General features: G+C 46.0%; 2 protein-coding genes across 2 annotated transcripts; both read left to right on the forward strand.

Annotated features, from left to right (window-relative positions):
- The first annotated feature begins 3748 nt into the window (after positions 1-3748).
- Positions 3749-6227, forward strand: LOC147096217 (tumor necrosis factor-like). The gene is made up of 5 exons (XM_085974123.1): positions 3749-4002; positions 4215-4260; positions 4820-4885; positions 5010-5027; positions 5506-6227. The coding sequence occupies exons 1-5, from the start codon at positions 3826-3828 to the stop codon at positions 5898-5900; spliced, it is 702 nt and encodes a 233-aa protein (XP_085830249.1). The 5' UTR covers positions 3749-3825; the 3' UTR covers positions 5901-6227.
- A 9016-nt stretch (positions 6228-15243) lies between these two features.
- On the forward strand, positions 15244-17483 carry LOC147096218 (tumor necrosis factor-like). Its single transcript, XM_085974124.1, has 3 exons — positions 15244-15328; positions 16362-16469; positions 17074-17483. Exons 2-3 carry the CDS (start codon positions 16418-16420, stop codon positions 17481-17483), a joined length of 462 nt encoding a protein of 153 aa, XP_085830250.1. The 5' UTR covers positions 15244-15328; positions 16362-16417.
- The last annotated feature ends 3409 nt before the right edge of the window (positions 17484-20892 follow it).

The raw sequence follows: 20892 nt of genomic DNA on the forward strand, positions 1-20892 counted from the left end.
ACTAACAGCACTGTGGGAGCACCTTCACCACATGGATTGCAGCGGTTCAAGAAGGCAGCTCACCACCACCTTCTCCAGGGCAATTTGGGATGGGCAGTAAATGCTGGCCTTGCCAGCGACGCCCACATCTCCGAACATAAAAAAAAATGTCATTACTGTCCCAGGTAAGAGTTAACGCAGGCTAGATGTAGAGTAATACTGCATGGTCCAGATCACCTGGAACATAGGAACACAGCAACAGGAGGAGGCCATTCAGCTCCTTGGGCCAGTTCTGCCATTCAGTCAGATCCTGGCTGATCTATATCTCAACTCCATTTACCCACCTTTGCTCCATATCCTTACCCAACAAACATTTGTCGATCTCAGTCTTGAGAGCTCCAATTGCTGCCCAGAATCCATAGCTTCTGGGGAACAGATTTCCCAATTTCGACTATCCTTTGTGTAAAAAGTGCACCCTCACATCACCCTGAATGGCCTCACTCTAATTTTAAGATGATGTTGTAGCGGTTCGTGTAGATCGCCACTCAATAAGAGAGTTTGACATTGACGAACTATTAACAAGTTGTTTATTTACAGGAACAGACTATTACATCAGGTAAGATGGCAGTTAAGATGGCTGACTGTAGGAGCAGCGTGGTATAGGTCTTGTCCCAGTGGGGACTCCACGAGGACTAACTAGAAGTTTCTGAGCTCAACTGCCAGCAGGTTCTGAGCTCTACTGTTGGAAGGTTCCGAGCTCTGATGTCATGACGTCAGAGTACAGGAGAGAAGCCTGAGTATAGTATCAGACACATACAGTAAGGTAAGTTAAAGGGAATTATATATCTCAATGTAAGGGACAATCTGGTGGTACCGCCACATAGGCCCCCCCAGAATTCACTTTAACGAAAGTCCAAGGATGAGATGGTCTGACGAGCTGGTGGTTTCGGCGGTCGTGCTGTCTCGGCTTGGCGAGCGAGTTCCGAAGATGCTGCTCCTGAGGGGATCCATACATGCGTCATGGTGAATAAAGTGTATCCGTCAGGCGAAGGACCATGGAGACGTGCGAAACAACAGGCCTTGTCAGAGTGACGGGCAGGTTGGGCGGACGCGGGCGATGACTCTGTTGATGTTGGAACAAGTCCTTGTTATAACGAACTCTGCAGGAATGCCAAATGAACGTTCCAGAAGGGCTTGACAGGCGAGGTGAGTGAACTCGCCGACAGCTGAGCGAAACCTTCAGGAGGCTGGAACACGCAGAACGGTGTGTGCGATAGTGCTACGACGTTAACACAATGGAGGGTGAAGAGTTGCTGCATTGATCAGTGATCGATGAGGCCAGCAACTTTCACGTGGTTGATCACGGCTGCAGGATGCCCGTTGGACCCGTCCTCGATGTATGCAGCTTCAGTAGATGTTTGCATTTGTTAAAGGGAAAACTGGAGAAAGGGCGGCAATGGTCCGGGTTGTTATTGCTTTCAGGAGGGGTTAACTCTGCCTGGAGGGCGGCAACACTTGTAACAGTTGTAGATTTAGGAGAAAACAGCCGGGAGGGCGACACGCCTTTTGTTCACGCTGAATCATGTAGTAGGTAAAACAACCAGCAGGCTGAAGGGCTGGTGCATCGTCGGCAGAGAAGGAGTCTTCATTTTTCACGAAGGATGGGTCCTCGTGGTTCGCAAGTGATGGGTCCTCATGTTTCGCGGGGGTGAGTCCTCGTGGCATCCCCGCAGGACGTGCTCCGATTTGGTGGGCCCGAACATGCTGTACCCCACGCTTGGAGAGATTTATACTTGCTGTCACTGTGGACGTAAAGGCGGACGATCCATGTGGCGGTAGGATAGACGAGTATGGGGACCATGAGCAAGTGAGTGGTCGCCGCTGCATCGATGTTCTTGTCGAACGGGGCTTCTACCGGTATAAAGCACGAGGGACAATGTGGCTCCCTGGATTGCGGTAGCGACAGCAAAACGGCTGGTGCTTCCATGGCGTGCTTCTGTTGTGAAAATTGCTCACAAAATAAACGAACGGGGTCCGCTTGAGGTTTGTCCGTGTCAAACGGGATCTGCTCCAGGCTGCGCTTACCTTGCAAATACGTTCACAAAGATGGGGTCGCCTTTGGCGGAGTGAGGCGGTTGCTGTACCGTGGTTGTTCGTCGGTTGTGCGTTGGTCATCTTGTGGGAAGACAAGGTTCAGCCACGCGTTGCTGCCGTGAAAATCGTTCATGGATACGGGTTCACCAATTGTAGTGTTGGAATTGATGAGCTCCCGTACTCACGTCGTTCGGTCACCAATGTAGCGGTTGGTGTTCGTCAGTCGTCTTCTGTGAAGATGAGGGTCAGGCTGCGCGTTGCTTCCGTGAAAATCGTTCACGGATACGGGGTCACCAATTGTAGTGTAGGAATTGATGAGCTCCCGTACTCACATCGTTGGGTCACCAATGAAGCGGTTTGTGTAGATCGCCACTAAATAAGAGAGTTTGACTTCGACGAACTATTAACAAGTTGTTTATTTACAGGAACAGACTATTACATCAGGTAAGATGGCAGGTAAGATGGCTGACTGTAGGAGCAGCGTGGTATAGGTCTTGTCCCAGCGGGGACTCCACGAGGACTAACTAGAAGTTTCCGAGCTCAACTGCCAGCAGGTTCCGAGCTCTACTGTTGGAAGGTTCCGAGCTCTGATGTCATGACGTCAGAGTACAGGAGAGAAGCCTGAGTATAGTAACAGACACATACAGTAAGGTAAGTTAAAGGGAATTATGTATCTCAATGTAACGGACAACCGGTGGTACCGCCACAATGTCCTCTTGTTCTTGAATCCTCCACCAGCAGAAATAGTTTCTCTGTTTCTGCTCCATCGGATCCTTTAACATTTTAAACACCTCGATCAGATCACCCCTCAATCTCTTATACTCAAGGTAACACAAGCCTAGTTTATGCAAGCTGTCCTTATAATGGAGATAGAGAGATTTTTGAACAATAAGGCAGTGAAGGGTTGTGGGCAGCGGGCAGGGAAATGGAGCTGAGCCCAAGATCAGATCAGCCATGATCTCATTAAATGGCGGAGCAGGCTCGAGGGGCCAAATGGCCGACTCCTGCTCCTATTTCTTATGTTCTTATCTTTAACCCTGTAAACCCTGATCTAATTCTGGCGAATCTGTGCCGCAATCCCTCCAATGCCGATATATCCTTCCTGACCTTGTATCCTGGCCAATATTTATCCTTCAACCAAAATCACCAAAACAGATGATCTACTCATTCATCTCATTGCTGTTTCTGGGATCTTGCTGTGCGCAAACTCCTTTCCTGTTTCCTACATTACAGCAGTGACAACTCTTTAAAAAATATTTAATTGGCTGTAAAGCGCTTTGGAAAACTGAAAGGTCGTGCGAGGCATTATAGAACTGAAAGTTGTTTCGTTATTATCTTACTTAATTTAATCTCCTGATAACCTTCTATCTTCTTTCTCTCTTTCATTTTTAATGACGCAGTCATTGGTACAGTGTAAATACATTTAGCAAATGGGGCAGAATTTGTGTCCACTTTTGGTTTTGTTAAAGTTTCAGGAGAACTTTGCGAAACTGACTGGCTACTTGTACATTGAGTGAAAGTTAGGCTGATCCGGGCTCGCATCATGAGTACACTCAGCTCAGGAGAAGTTGTGTTTTTTCCAATTGCCGCAGCCTTAAGCTGGGTATTTCCCGCTCCATTGCATCACGGTTGCAGGTGGTGTTGGCCTGATCTTTATATAGAGCTGGTGTGTAGCTGCAGGGACACAAAGCACTGAGAGAGCTGAGAGACAGACGGCTGGTCCCAACAAAGCTCCGACTGACACCTGAGACCATGAGTAGTGAGCAGAAGATGCTGGACATTGAGAATGGAGGAGTGGTTCTGGTCAGACCGTCAGACTCGAAGAGGAGCTGTTTCTGGCCGGCTCTCTGTGCGATGGCTGTTCTGGGCTTGCTGGCTGTGTCTTCCTACCTCTTACTCTGTCAACTTGGAGTTCTACCTTCAAACCAGGTGCGTAGCTCTACTTTGGAAAAGCGAGATCAAATTCCGCCGTGTTGCCTTTCCCGAGTATCCTTTCAGTCCTCGGAGAGGCTGCTTTAAGTGTGGTGTAAAGCTGGGGAGTTATTTCAGAGCTTGCCTCCGGTGAATTTCACATTTTAATCGCTTTCCTTGTTTATTGTCTGAAGGTGGTAACACGGAAGTCTGAGACTGCCCGATTCCAGGATTTAGGGAATCATTCGTCCCTGGCAAACGTCGCTATTAACAGTGGTGAGTGCCCTCTCCAACAATCGCTCTCTCTCCAACAATCGCTCTCTCTCCAACAATCTCTCTCTCACCATCAATCTTTTTAGCTATATCAAACTCTCCCCCTCTCTCTCTATCAATCTCTCCCTATCAATCTCTCTCTCTCTCTTTGTCTCTCTATCTCCCCCTCTCTTTCAATTTCCCTATCTCTCCATCTCTAGGTCTCTCTATCAATACCTATCAATATATCAATCTCACTATCTATCTCTCTTCCTCTATTTCTCGCTCGCTGTCTCTCTCTACCTCGATCTCTCTCTCCATCTCTCTATATCTCCCTCTCTCCATCTCTCTCTCTATCAATCTCTCTCTCCATCTATCTATTAATCTCACTACCTATCTCTCCATCTCTCTCACTCCATCTCTCTCTCTATCTCTATCTCTCCCTCTCTCTCTATCACTCTGTCTCTCCATCTCTCTATCAATTTCATTATTTCTCTCTCTCTCTCTCTATCTCTCGTTGTCAGTCAGTTTTTGTTACATGTACATCATGATAGCGACTGAGTGTCCGGCCTTTCTTTTCCAGGTCTGCCTCTTCTCATGAAGCAGGTGGGGAACGACCCGAGGGGAAAAATCGCAGCTCACCTGACAGGTACGAGGCTATTCTTAACGTTATTATTAACTCCGTGTCCTGAAGATAGCCACTCCCACTGTAGCACAGGAACAATTTGCAGGGCTCTGGGGAAAAAGCAGAGGGATTGGGATTAATTGGCTAGCTCTACCAATGAGCCGGCATGGGCACGATAAGTCAAATGGCCTCCTTGTGTGCTGCATCATTCTCTGGATCCCCGGGTGGCAGGAGGTCTCAGCCCATCACTAAAGTGCTCATTCTTGATGTGTGCGCTGAAAGTGGCAGTGGGCTATTTCATTGCAGTGAGCCTATGATCCAAACCCAATCTTGTTCTCACATGGCACAGAATTCACTGGATAGCAATCAGTCCTGGCCAATATTTATCGCTCAATCAACATCACCAGAACAGGGTATCTGGTCACTATCTCATTGCTGTTTGTGGGAGCTTGCTGTGCGCAAATTGCCTGCCGTGTTTCCTACAGTACAGCAGTGACTACTCTTCAAAACTATTTCATTGTCTGTAAAGCGCTTAGGAACGTTCTGAGATGTGAAAGGCGCTATAGAAATGCCAGTTGTCTTTTTTCTTTACTCCATCCTTACGATGTTCCCTCTCTCTCTCCCCTCAGCTTCTTCAACCCACAAAGGAAAGGTGATTTGGCAGAATGATGCGGACTCCACCTTCGCCGAGGGGGTGGAGTTCAGGGACAACAGTCTGGTCATCACCACCCCTGGTCAGTACTTTGTCTACACCCAGGTGGTCTTCTACAGCAAGGGATGCCGGGACAAGAGCATCTTTCTGAGCCACGAACTCGCCAAGCTCTCGTCCAGCTATCCGGAGGAAACCTTGCTGCTGAAAGCCACCAAGTCGGCCTGCCACTACGGCCAACACGGAGAGCCCTGGTACAAGACCTCCTACCAGGGAGCTGTATTTGAGTTTGATGCGGGAGATCAGATCTTCTCCAGGGTTAGTGAGGAGGCGCTGGGATATGTAGACTCCGCCCAAGGAAAGAGCTTCTTTGGAATATTCGCGTTGTGAGGAGTTCGAGTTTCTTCTTGCGAATGACGAGCAATGATGACTGATCGAGAACTTCCAATTGAAATACAGTGGAAAGTGTTTCGGGCACATTGTCCTATCCGGCACTAATGGGACAAAGAGACTAATGTCTCCGCTATTTTATTGAGAGACTTGTTGCGGGAGAAAATATCAAATGTGTTGAGGTTGGAGGATTGGGTAGTGCGGTGGGTGATCACACTGACCTTTCACCTCTGCCATTCCAGGGTCACGGCCAACACAGACCGTTATTGAGCAGAGAGATTCTGTGCATCTCCTTAATTTACTTGATATTTATTGTTATTAATGTTATTTAAGCTGGTACTCCTCAGGGAGAGAGTAATTAGACAAACCCAAGAGGTAACAAGTGGGGAATCAGTTCTGATATTCAGACTGGTTAACCCGTGTGATCAGTTATTGGTCCTTGAAGTGTATGGGCTCTGCCTTGCCATCTATGTCTGTTCCAATATGTCTATACTATCTCCGTGGACCTTCAGTGATGATATTGGTGGAAAGTCCCTGAGTTTTCTGTTTCGCGATGATGGCCAGCCAAGCTCCCAGCAGTCAACTGGCTTTCCACCTCTACAAACCGATTGGTCATCTTTACACGGGCTACTACTTTTCTAGAGTGTGATGGGTCGACACTTAACCAATTAAAAAGAAAAAAGAGTATTCTACAACACTACGAAAATTGTCCCCCAAAATATAATCTGGAATGTTCAACTGTTGAATATTAATTGTGGCGGATTGCCAGAAATATATGTTTTGTGGAAAAATGTGACATCTGTTTTAAAGATGTCTTTCAGTGGCATAAATACTGTCAAGTTTAGGATGTTTCTGACGGATTTAAGTTATTATTTAAATATATTTATTAATTAATTATTTATATTATTTATTTATATTATTTATATTATTTACTGGTGAGCTGTTGGATGGGATTGAATAAAATATTTTAATGACATGAAATGATTCTGTCTAATTATTGCACATTGGTTTCCATTCAGTGCTTTTCATGAAAAATGATTTCAGTTGAGGGAAGGAATTTTATTCGTTTACAACCTGCAATTCAGATAGAGGATCATTAGATTGGAAATCTGAGAGAGGATCAGTAGATTGGGAATCTGCAAGAGGGATCAGTAGATTGGGAGTGTGAGGGAGTGGACAAGTAGATTGGGAATCTAAGAGAGGATCAGCAGATTGGGAATCTGAGAGAGGATTAGTCATTGGGATTCTGAGAGAGGGATCGGTAAATTGGGAATCTGAGAGAGGGATCAGTAGATTTAGAATATGAGAGAGGATCAGTATATTGGGAATCTGAGAGAGGGATCAGTAGATTGGGAATATGAGAGAGGATCAGTAGATTCAGAATATGAGAGAGGATCAGTATATTGGGAATCTGAGAGAGGGTTCAGTAGATTGGGAATATGAGAGAGGATCAGTAGATTCAGAATATGAGAGAGGATCAGTATATTGGGAATCTGAGAGAGGGTTCAGTAGATTGGGAATATGAGAGAGGATCAGCAGATTAGAAATCTGAGAGAGGGTCAGTAGATTGGGAATATGAGAGAGGATCAGTAGATTCGGAATATGAGAGAGGATCAGTAGATTGGGAATCTGAGAGAGGGATCAGTAGATTGGGAATCTGAGAGGGGGGATCAGAAGATTGGGAATATGAGAGAGGGGATCAGTCGATTGGGAACCTGAGAGAGGATCAGCAGATTAGAAATCTGAGAGAGTATCAGGAGATTGGGAACTTGAGAGAGGGTCGGTAGATTGGGCATCTGAGAGAGGATCAGCAAATTAGTAATCTGAGAGAGTATCAGGAGATTGGGAATCTGTGTGAGATGACAGTTCCGGGTATGCCTCTAATTAAAGAACCAACTGTAGGGAATTCCTCTCCGACTCCATAAGTCAATGAAGATAGATGCAGGAGATAATTGCTTACTGGAGTTAGGAGATCTGCTGTGTTGGGTTTAGTCAATAAGTTGTACAAACTGCTGACTTGGGCCTGAGAGGGCAATGGGGGCTGAATTAAAGGAATTTAAAGGTGGGTACGATCTTCAACATCGACAGGAGGGGACTGATAGTCATCACAATGTCACCATTCACAAGTTGCTTTACTCTTGGCCAAACCAGCTGGCTCACTGATTGTTCCACCAGCACAGCTCCCCCGCTCACTTCACCAAACCTCACTGGCCGGACAGAAATAGCTCAGTATTTAAGGCTGCTTTCAGAATTTACACAATTCTTATCTTTCCAGTTTCCCGTTGCTGTATCTTGGACAGGTTACTCTCCTCAGCCTTGGCTCAATGGTTCACACCTCTCGCCTCTGACTCAGAAGGGCGTGAGTTCAAGTCCCTCTCCAGAGACTTGTGGCCACAATCCCGGCTGACACACCAGTGCCAGTACTGAGGGAGTGCTGCACTGTTGGAGGTGCCATCTTTTGGATGAGACATTAAAACAAAGCCCTGTCTGCCCTCTCGGGTCGACACAAAAGATTCCACGGCACTATTTTGAATAAGAGCAATGGAGTTCTCCCAGTAGTGGGGAAGCTTTTAGAAATGATAATCCAGGACAAAATTAACAATCACTTGGACAAGTGCGGATTAATTAAGGAAAGCCAGCATGGTTTTGTTAAAGGCAAGTAATGTTTAACTGACTTGATTGAGGTTTTTGCTGAGGTAACAGAGTGGGTTGATGAGGGCAATACGGCTAATATGGTGTACATGGACTTCCAAAAGGTGTTAGATAAATTGGTGCATAATATGCTTGCCAGCAAATTTGAAGCCCATGGAACAACAGGGACAGTGGCAACATGGATAAAAAATTGACAAGAGACGGGATATAGAGAGTAGTGGTGAACAGTTGTTTATTGGATTGGAGGAAGGTATACATTGGTGTTCCCAGGTGTCGGTGCTAGGACCACTGCTTTTCTTGCTATATATTAATGACTTGGACGTGGGTGTACAGGGCACAATTTCAAAATTTGCAGATGACACAATACTTGGAAATATAGTGAACAGTGAGGAGGACAGTGATTGGCTTCAAGAATAATTGACAGGCTGGAGAAATGGGCGGACATGTGGCCGATGAAATTTAATGCAGAAAATTACAAAGTGATACATTTTGGTAGGAAAACGAGGAGAGGCAACATAAACTGAAAGGTATAATTCTAAAGGATGAACAGAGTGACCTGGGGGTATATGTATACAAATCATTGAAGGTGGCAGGGCTGGTTGAGGAAGTGGTTAGAAAAAGCATATGTGATCCTGTGCTTCATAAATAGAGGTATAGAGTACAAAATTGTGGAAATTATGGTGAACTTTAATAAAACACTGGTTTGGCCTCAACTGGAGTATTGTGTCCAATTCTGGGCATCACACTTTAGGAAGGATGTGAAGACCTTAGAGACAGTACAGAGAAGATATATGAGAATTATTCCAGGGATGAAGGACTTTAGTTACGTGGATAGACTGGAGAAGCTGGGGTTGTTCTCCTTCGGGCAGAGAAGATTGAGAGGAGATTTGACAGAGGGGTCAAAATCATGAGGGGTCTAAACAGAGTAGATAGAGAGAAACTGTTCCCATTGGTGGAAGGGTGGAGAATCAGAGGACACAGATTCAAAGTGATTGGCAGAAAAACCAATGGCGACATGAGGAATAACGTTTTTACGCAGCCAGTGGTTAGGATCTGGAATGCACTGACTGAAAGGGTGGCGGAGGCAAATTCAATTGTGGTTTTCAAAATGGAATTGGATAAGTACACAAAGGAAAAAAAATTGCAGGGCTGCGGCGAAATGGCGGTGGAGTGGTACTAGCTGAAGTGCTCTTGCAGAGAGCCGGCTTGGGATTGATGGGATGAAAGGCCTCTTTCTGTGCTGCTATGGGTGTCCTGGCCAATATTTATCCCTCAATCAACATTACCAAAACAGATTATCTGGTAATTATCTCATTGTATTTGTGGGAGCTTGCTGTGCACAAATTGGTTGCTGCATTTCCTACTTTACAACAGTGACGACACTTCAAAGTACTTAATTGGCTGTAAAGCACTTTGGGATGTCCTGAGGTCATGAATGCTGCTATATAAATCAAGTTCTTTCTTCACTCATTCAATCCAGATCCCAATTTAAGAATGATAATCTAGGCTGACATTTCAGTGCAGTGCTGAGGAAGCGCTTCACTGTCGGAAGTGTCGTCTTTCAGATGAGCCATTAAACCAAAGGCTTGGTTTGTTCAGGTGCATGTGAAAAATCCCATGGCATTCTTTTTAAAAGAGACATGGGGGCTGAACTTTGTCTTGCAGGAGTGCATTGCTTGATTTTTTGTCCATTTAATTTCCAGACTTTAGGAGCATGGGACAAGGGGAAGACCATCCAGCCACTTGAAAATGTTCTGCCATTCAATGGCTGATCTGTATCTTAACATCATTTGTCCGCCTTTGCTCCATATCCCTTGATACCCTTAGCTAGCAAAAATCTATCAACCTCAGTCCTGTAAATTTCAATTGACTCAAAATCCACAGCCAATTGGGGAGCAAGTTTCAGATTTCCACCACCATTTGTGTGAAGATGTGTTTCCTGATTTCACTCCTGATTGGCCAGCCACTAATTTAAAATTATGTCTCCTTGCTCTGCACTTCCCCACCAAGAGGAAATAGTATCTCTGTTGGATTAACTCTAAGATCTGTTAGGCTTCATACTAACTCCTTCGCGCTCTGGGAATTAACTGTTCACCATGTAAAATGAAAAATATATATTGATTAATAATTTACTTCCCCATGTCTAGAAAGCAGATTGAAGAACATTGTTTTTGGAGAAGGGAGAGTCAGAGAAAGGAAACTTACATTAGTTGAGGTGAATCAGGCTATAGTTGGGATGAAATGTCTATCCAAATCCTTGGGAAGTACTGTAAGGGTTAAAGGTAGATAAAGTTCTTCTGATGCTAATCCATTACGCCCAGGTCAGAGGCTGTTATTCTGTGGCGAATATCTCACCTCCTGACTCCCCAAAGAATTTCCACCATCTACAAGACACAAGTCAGAAGCATGATGGAATACTCTCCACTTGCCTGGATGAGTGCAGCTCCAACAACACTCCAGGACAAAGCATCCCGCTTGATTGGCACCCATCCACCACCTTAAACATTCACTCCCTCCACCACCAGCGCACCATGGCTGCAGTGTATACCATCTAGAAGATGCAGTGCAGCAACTCACCAAGGCTTCTATGACAGCACCTCCCAAACCCGCGACCTCTACCACCTAGAAGGACAAGGGCAGCAGGTGCATGGGGACACCAGCACCTCCAAGTTCCCCTCCAAGTCACACACCATCCTGACTTAGAAGTATATCGCCGATCTTTCATCGTCACTGGGTCAAAATCCTGGAACTCCCTCACTAACAGCACTGTGGGAGCACCTTCACCACACGGATTGCAGCGGTTCAAGAAGGCAGCTCACCACCACCTTCTCCAGGGCAATTTGGGATTGGCAGTAAATGCTGGCCTTGCCATCGACGCCCACATCCCCGAACATATAAAAAAATGTCATTACTGTCCCAGGTAAGAGTTAACGCAGGCTAGATGTAGAGTAATACTGCCTGGTCAAGATCACCTGGAACATAGGAACACAGCAACAGGAGGAGGCCATTCAGCTCCTTGGGCCAGTTCTGCCATTCTGTCAGATCCTGGCTGATCTATATCTCAACTCCATTTACCCACCTTTGCTCCATATCCCTTGATACCCTTACCCAACAAACATCTGTCAATCTCAGTCTTGAGAGCTCCAATTGCCCACCAGAATCCATAGCCTCTGGGGAAGAGAGTTCTCGATTTCCACTATCCTTTGTGTAAAAAGTGCACCCTCACATCACCCTGAGCGGCCTCACTCTAATTTTAAGATTATGTTGTAGCGGTTCGTGTAGATCGCCACTAAATAAGAGAGTTTGACTTCGACGAACTATTAACAAGTTGTTTATTTACAGGAACAGACTATTACATCAGGTAAGATGGCAGGTAAGATGGCTGACTGTAGGAGCAGCGTGGTATAGGTCTTGTCCCAGCGGGGACTCCACGAGGACTAACTAGAAGTTTCCGAGCTCAACTGCCAGCAGGTTCCGAGCTCTGCTGTTGGAAGGTTCCGAGCTCTGAAGTCATGACATCAGAGTACAGGAGAGAAGCCTGAGTATAGTAACAGACACATACAGTAAGGTAAGTTAAAGGGAATTATGTATCTCAGTGTAAGGGACAACCGGTGGTACTGCCACATAGGCCCCCCCAGAATTCACTTTAACGACAGTCCAAGAATGAGATGGTCTGACGAGCTGGTGGTCTCGGCGGTCGTGCTGTCTCGGCTTGGCGAGCGAGTTCCGAAGATGCTGCTCCTGAGGGGATCCGTACACACGTCGTGGCGAATAAAGTGTATCCGTCAGGCGAAGGACCGTGGAGACGTACGAAACAGCAGGCCTTGACAGAGTGACGGGCAGGTTGGGCGGACGCGGGTGATGACTCTGTTGATGTTGGAACAAGTCCTTGTTATAACAAACTCTGCAGGAATGCCAAACGAACGTTCCAGAAGGACTTGACAGGTGAGGTGAGTGAACTCGCCGACAGGTGAGCGAAACCTTCAGGAGGCTGGAACACGCAGAACGGTGGGTGCGATAGTGCTACGAAGTTAACACAACGGAGGGTGAAGAGTTGCTGCGTTGATCAGTGATCGGTGAGGCCAGCAACTTTCACGTGGTTGATCGCAGCCACAGGATGCCCGTTGGACCCGTCCTCGATGTGTGCAGCTTCAGTAGATGTTTGATTTTGTTAAAGGGAAAACTGGAGAAAGGCGATAACGGTCTGGGTTGTTATTGCTTTCAGGAGGGGTTAACTCTGCCTGGAGGGCGGCAACACTTGTAACAGTTGTAGATTTAGGAGAAAACAGCTGGGAGGGCGACACGCCTTTTGTTCACGCCGAATCGTGTAGTAGGTAAAACAACCAGCAGGCTGAAGGGCTGGTGCATCGTCGGCGGAGAAGGAATCTTCATTTTTCACAAGGGATGGGTCGTCGTGGTTCGTGAGGGATGGGTCCTCGTGTTTCGCGGGGGTGAGTCCTCGTGGTATCCCTGCAGGGCGCGCTCCAATTTTGTGGGCCCGAACATGCTGTACCCCACACTTGGAGAGATTTATACTTGCTGTCGCTATGGACGTAAAGGCGGACGATCCGTGTGGCGGTAGGATAGATGAGTACGGGGACCATGAGCAAGTGCGTGGTCGCCGCTGCATCGATGTTCTCGTCGAACGGGGCTTCTACCGGTATAAAGCACGAGGGAGACTGTGGATCCCTGGATTATGGTAGCAACAGCAAAATGGCTGGTGCTTCCATGGCGTGCTTCTGTTGTGAAAATTGCTCACAAAAAAAACGAACGGGGTCCGCTTGAGGTTTGTCCGTGTCAAACGGGATCTGCTCCAGGCTGCGCTTACCTTGCAAATACGTTCGCAAAGACAGGGTCGCCTTTGGCTGAGTGAGGCGGTTGCTGTACCGTGGTTCTTCGTCGGTTGCGCGTTGGTCGTCTTGTGAGAAGACGAGGTTCAGGCACGCGTTGCTACCGTGAAAATCATTCACGGATACGGGTTCACCAATTGTAGTGTTGGAATTGATGATCTCCCGTACTCACATCGTTGGGTCACCAATGCAGCGGTTGGTGTTCGTCGCTCGTCTTCTGTGAAGATGAGGGTCAGGCTGCGCGTTGCTTCCGTGAAAATCGTTCACGAATACGGGGTCACCAATTGTAGTGTAGGAATTGAAGAGCTCCCGTACTCACATCGTTGGGTCACCAATGTAGCGGTTCGTGTAGATCGCCACTAAATAAGAGAGTTTGACTTCGACGAACTATTAACAAGTTGTTTATTTACAGGAACAGACTATTACATCAGGTAAGATGGCAGGTAAGATGGCTGACTGTAGGAGCAGCGTGGTATAGGTCTTGTCCCAGCGGGGACTCCACGAGGACTAACTAGAAGTTTCCCAGCTCAACTGCCAGCAGGTTCCGAGCTCTACTGTTGGAAGGTTCCAAGCTCTGATGTCATGACGTCAGAGTACAGCAGAGAAGCCTGAGTATAGTAACAGACACATACAGTAAGGTAAGTTAAAGGGAATTATGTATCTCAATGTAACGGACAACCGGTGGTACCGCCACAATGTCCTCTTGTTCTTGAATCCTCCACCAGCAGAAATAGTTTCTCTGTTTCTACTCCATCGGATCCTTTAACATTTTAAACACCTCGATCAGATCACCCCTCAATCTCTTATACTCAAGGTGACACAAGCCTAGTTTATGCAAGCTGTCCTTATAATGGAGATAGAGAGATTTTTGAACAATAAGGCAGTGAAGGGTTGTGGGCAGCGGGCAGGGAAATGGAGCTGAGCCCAAGATCAGATCAGCCATGATCTCATTAAATGGCAGAGCAGGCTCGAGGGGCCAAATGGCCGACTCCTGCTCCTATTTCTTATGTTCTTATCTTTAACCCTGTAAACCCTGATCTAATTCTGGCGAATCTGTGCCGCAATCCCTCCAATGCCGATATATCCTTCCTGACCTTGTATCCTGGCCAATATTTATCCTTCAACCAAGATCATCAAAACAGATGATCTACTCATTTATCTCATTGATGTTACTGGGATCTTGCTGTGCGCAAACTCCTTTCCTGTTTCCTACATTACAGCAGTGACAACTCTTCAAAAAATATTTAATCGGCTGTAAAGCGCTTTGCAAAACTGAAAGGTCGTGCGAGGCACTATAGAAATGAAAGTTGTTTCGTTTTTATCTCACTTATTTTAATCTCCTGATAACCTTCTATCTTTTTTCGCTCTTTCATTTTTAAAGACGCAGTTATTGGTACCGTGTAAATACATTTAGCAAATGGGGCAGAGTTTGTGTCCACTTTTGGTTTTGTTAAAGTTTCAGGAGAACTTTGCGAAACTGACTGGCTATTTGTACATTGAGTGAAAGTTAGGCTGATCCGGGCTCGCATCATGAGCACACTCAGCTCAGGAGAAGTTGTGTTTTTTCCAATTGCCGCAGCCTTAAGCTGGGTATTTCCTGCTCCATTGCATCACGGTTGCCGGTGGTGTTGGCCTGATCTTTATATAGAGCTGGTGTGTAGCTGCAGGGACACAAAGCACTGAGAGAGCTGAGAGACAGACGGCTGGTCCCAACAAAGCTCCGACTGACACCTGAGACCATGAGTAGTGAGCAGAAGATGCTGGACATTGAGAATGGAGGAGTGGCTCTGGTCAGACAGTCAGACTCGAAGAGGAGCTGTTTCTGGCCGGCTCTCTGTGCGATGGCTGTTCTGGGCTTGCTGGCTGTGTCTTCCTACCTCTTACTCTGTCAACTTGGAGTTCTACCTTCAAACCAGGTGCGTAGCTGTACTTTGGAAAAGCGAGATCAAATTCCGCCGTGTTGCCTTTCCCCGGTTTCCTTTCAGTCCTCGGAGAGGCTGCTTTAAGTGTGGTGTAAAGCTGGGGAGTTATTTCAGAGCTTGCCTCCGCTGTTCCAGCTGTGAAACAATAATCTGTGTTCAACCAGTTAATCCAGGTGTTGACTTTTGCTGCTCTCAACAACTGGGCGCGCTCTGTATTGGCAAGATGCAGCGATTCAATCCTCAATCCTGCATTTTATTCAGTCAGTTCTCTGATAAACTCTTTCTCTGCTGTCAATGTGGAGTGTGAGAGTCAGCCCGAGTCTGGACGGCCCCAGTGTCTCTGTGTAATGCTCATAAGCTGCCTGTAGATCCGGCTTGAACCTTTGTACTGAAGGTCGCCATGTGTTTCATGGACATTTGCGGTGAATTTCACATTTTAATCGCTTTCCTTGTTTTCTGTCTGAAGGTGGTAACACGGAAGTCTGAGACTGCCCGATTCCAGGATTTAGGGAATCATTCGCCCCTGGCAAACGTCGCTATTAACAGTGGTGAGTGCCCTCTCCAACAATCTCTCTCTCTCCAACAATCTCTCTCTCACGATCAATCTCTCTCACTATCAATCTTTTTAACTCTATCAAACTCTCGCTCTCTCTCTATCAATCTCTCTCAATTAATCTCCCACTCTCTCTCTCTCTCCCTATCTATCAGTTTCTCTATCTCTCCATCTCTAGGTCTCTCCATCAATACCTATCAATATATCAATCTCACTAACTATCTCTTTTTCCATATTTCTCGCTCGCTATCTCTCTCTACCTCCATCTCTCTCTCAATCTCTCTCTATCTCTCCCTCTCTCCATCTCTCTCTCCATCTATCTATCAATCTCACTATCTATCTCTCCATCTCTCTCACTCCATCTCTCTCTCTATCTCTATCTCTCCCTCTCTCCATCTCTCTCTCTCACTCTGTCTCTCCATCTCTCTATCAATCTCACTATCTCTCTCTCTCTCTCTCGTTGTCAGTCAGTTTTTGTTCCAAGTGCACCGCAATAGCGACTGATTGTCCGGCCTTTCTTTTCCAGGTCTGCCTCCTCTCATGAAGCAGGTGGGAAACGACCCGAGGGGGAAAATCGCAGCTCACCTGACAGGTAGGAGGCTGTTCTTAACATTATTAATAACTCCATGTCCTGAAGGTAGCCACTCCCACTGTACCACAGGAACAATTTGCAGGGCTCTGGGGAAAAGCAGAGGGATTGGGATTAATTGGCTAGCTCTACCAATGAGCCGGCATGGGCACGATAAGTCAAATGGCCTTCCTGTGTGCTGCATCATTCTCTGAATCCCCGGGCGGCAGGAGGTCTCAGCCCATCACTAAAGTGCGCATTCTTGATGTGTGAGCTGAGAGTGGCAGTGGGCTATTTCATTGCAGTGAGCCTATGATCCAAACCCAATCTTGTTCTCACATGGCACAGAATTCACTGGATAGCAATCAGTCCTGGTCAATATTTATCCCTCAATCAACATCACGAGAACAGGGTATCTGGTCACTATCATATTGCTGTTTGTGGGAGCTTGCTGTGCACAAATTGCCTGCCGTGTTTCCTACAGTACAGCAGTGACTACTCTTCAAAAGTACTTCATTGGCTGTAAAGCGCTTAGGAATGTTCTGAGATGTGAAAGGCGCTACAGAATTGCCAGTTGTCTTTTTTCTTTATTCCATCCTTACGATGTTCCCTCTCTCTCTCCCCTCAGCTTCTTCAACCCACAAAGGAAAGGTGATTTGGCAGAATGATGCGGACTCCACCTTCGCCGAGGGGGTGGAGTTCAGGGACAACAGTCTGGTCATCACCACCCCTGGTCAGTACTTTGTCTACACCCAGGTGGTCTTCTACAGCAAGGGATGCCGGGACAAGAGCATCTTTCTGAGCCACGAACTCGCCAAGCTCTCGTCGAGCTATCCGGAGGAAACCTTGCTGCTGAAAGCCACCAAGTCGGCCTGCCACTACGGCCAACACGGAGAGCCCTGGTACAAGGCCTCCTACCAGGGAGCTGTATTTGAGTTTGATGCGGGAGATCAGATCTTCTCCAGGGTTAGTGAGGAGGCGCTGGGATATGTAGACTCCGCCCAAGGAAAGAGCTTCTTTGGAATATTCGCGTTGTGAGGAGTTCGAGTTTCTTCTTGCGAATGACGAGCAATGATGACTGATCAAGAACTTCCAATTGAAATACAGTGGAAAGTGTTCAGGGCACATTGTCCTATCCGGCACTAATTGGACAAAGACACTAATGTCTCCGCTATTTTATTGAGAGACTTGTAGCGGGAGAATATATCAAATGTGTTGAGGTTGGAGGATTGGGTAGTGCGGTGGGTTATCAGACTGACCTTTCACCTCTGCCATTCCAGGGTCACGGCCAACACAGACCGTTATTGATCAGAGAGATTCTGTGCATCTCCTTAAATTACTTGATATTTATTGTTATTGATGTTATTTAAGCTGGTACTCCTCAGGGAGAGAGTAATTAGACAAACCCAAGAGCTAACAAGTGGGGAATCAGTTCTGATATTCAGACTGGTTAACCCGTGTGATCAGTTATTGTTCCTTGAAGAGTATGGGCTCTGCCTTGCCATCTATGTCTGTTCCAATATGTCTATAGTATCTCCGTGGACCTTCAGTGATGATACTGGTGGAAAGTCCCTGAGCTTTCTGTTTGGTGATGATGGTCAGCCAAGCTCCCAGCAGTCAACTGGCTTTCCACCTCTACAACCCGATTGGTCATCTTTTCACGGGATACTACTTTTCTAGAGTGTGATTGGTCGACACTTAACCAATTAAAAAGAAGAAAGAATATTCCACAACACTACGAAAATCGACCCCCAAAATATAATCTAGGATGCTCAACTGTTGAACATTAATTGTGGCGGATTGCCAGAAATATATGTTTTATGGAAAAATCTGACATCTGTTTTAAAGATGTCTTTCAGTGGCATAAATACTGTCAAGTTTAGGATGTTTCTGCTGGATTTAAGTTATTATTTAAATATATTTATTAATTGATGTATTTATATTATTTATTTATATTATTTACTGCTGAGCTGATGGATGGGATTTAATAAAATATTTTAATGACATGAAATGATTATTTCTGATTATTGCACATTGGTTTCCATTCAGTGCTTTTCATGGGAATGATTGCAGATGAGGGATGGAATTTTATTAGTTTACAACCTACAATTTAGATAGAGGATCACTAGATTGTGAATCTGAGAAGTGGGATTCATAGATTGGGAATCTGAGAGAGGATCAGTAGTTTGGGAATCTGAGAGAGTATTAGAAGATTGGGAACTTGAGAGAGGGTCAGTAGATTGGGAATCTGAGAGAGGATCAGTAGATTGGGAATCTGTGAGAGTATTTGAAGATTGGGAATTTGAGAGAGGGTCAGTAGATTGGGAATCCGTGTGAGGTGACAGGTTAGGGGCCTTGTCTGTGTAATTTTGCAGGTCATGGGTTGTCACTGTGTGAGATGACAGTTCCTGTTATGCCTCTAATTAAAGAACCAACTGTAGGAAATTCCTCAAGAGTGGATTAATTAAGGAAAGCCAGCATGGATTTGTTAAAGGCAATTCATGTTTAACTAACTTGATTGAGTTTTTTGCTGAGATAACAGAGAGGGTTGATGAGGGCAATGTGGTTGAAATGGTGTACTTGGACTTCAAAAAGGCGTTTGATAAAGTGCCACGCCAGCAAACTTGAAGCCCATGGAATAACAAGGACAGTGGCAGCATGGATACAAAATTGGCTAAGAGGAAGGATACAGAGATTAGTGATGAATGGTTGTTTATCGGACTGGAGGAAGATATACAGTGGTGTTCCCCAGGGGTCAGTGCTAGGACCACTGCTTTTCTTGATATCTAACAACAACAACAACTTATATTTATATAGCGCCTTTAAATGTCCCAAGGCGCTGCACAGGAGTATTTTAGGACAAAAAATTTGACACCAATCTACATAAGGTATGTTTTAAGGAGGTTTTTAGATAATGAGGCAGACAGGTTTAGGCAGGGGATTCCAGAGCTTAGGGCCTAGGCAACCGAAGGCACGGCCACCAAAGTTTGAGTGATTATAATCAGGGATCCTCAAGAAGGCAGAATTAGAGGAGCGCAGATATCTCAAGGGGTTGTGGGGTTTAAGGAGATTACAGAGATAGGAAGGTGCGAGGCCATGGAGGGATTTGAAAACAAGGATGAGAATTTTGAAATCGAGGCGCTGCTTAACAGGGAGCCAATGTAGGTCAACCAGCATTGGGGTGATGAGTGAACGGGACTTGGTGCGAGTTAGGACACATACAGCCGAATTTTGGATGATCTCAAGTTTACGTAGGGTAGAATGTGGGAGGCCGGCCAGGAGTGCATTGGAATAGTCAAGTCTAGATGTAACAAAGGCATGGATGAGGATTTCAGCACTGGATGAGCTGAGGCAAGGGTGGAGACGGGTGATGTTACGGAGATGGAAATAGGCAGTTTTTGTTATGCTGCGGATATGTGGTCAGAAGCTCATTTCAGGGTCAAATACGACTCCAAGGTTGCGAACAGTGTGGTTCAGCCTCAGACAGATGTTAGCGAGAGGGATGGATTCAGTGGATAGGCAATGGAGATTGTGGCGGGGACCAAAAACAGTGGCTTCGGTGTTCCCAATATTTAATTGGAGCAAAATTTTGCTCATCCAGAACTGGAGCAGTCTGACAATTTAGAAACCATGGAGGGGTCGAGAGAAGAAGTAGTGAGTTAGAGCTGGGTGTCATCAGAGTACATGTGGAAACTGATGCTGTGTTTTCGGATGATGTCACCAAAGGGCAACATGTAGATGGGAAACAGGAGGGGGCCAAGGATAGATCCTTGGGGGACACCAGAGGTAATGATGTGGGAGTGGGAAGAGAAGCCATTGCAGGGGATTCTGTGGTTACGATTAGATACATAAGAATGGAACCAGGCGAGTGCAGTCCCACCCATCTGGACTTAGTGACTTGGACTTGGGAGTACAGGGCACAATTTCAAAATTTGCAGATGACACAAAACTTGGAAATATAGTGAACAGTGAGGCTGATAGTGATAAACTTCAAGAAGACATAGACAGGCTGGTGAAATAGGTGGACACATGGCAGATGAAATTTAACGCAGAAAATTGCGAAGTGATACATTTAGGTAGGAAGAACGAGGAGAGGCAAGATAAACTAAAGGGTACAATTCTAAAGGATGAACAGAGAGACCTGGGGGTATATGTGAACAAATCATTGAATGTGGCAGGGCAGGTTGAGAAAGCGGTAAAAAAAGCAGACGGGATCCTGGGCTTCATAAATAGAGGGGTAGAGTACAAAAGTGTGGAAATTATGATGAACCTTTATAAAACACTGGTTTGGCCTCAACTGGAGTATTGTGTCCAATTCTGGGCACCGCACTTTAGGAAGGATATGAAGGCCTTAGAGAGAGTACAGAAAAGATTTTTGTGGATCATTCGATTGAAAATCTGAGAAGGGATCTGCAGATTGGGAACCTGAAAGTGGGATCAGTGATTG

The sequence above is a fragment of the Somniosus microcephalus genome, unplaced genomic scaffold (genome assembly GCF_052327205.1).
Source record: "Somniosus microcephalus isolate GS21.2 unplaced genomic scaffold, FLI_Smic_1.0 unresolved_chr1, whole genome shotgun sequence".
Classification (NCBI taxonomy): domain Eukaryota; kingdom Metazoa; phylum Chordata; class Chondrichthyes; order Squaliformes; family Somniosidae; genus Somniosus; species Somniosus microcephalus.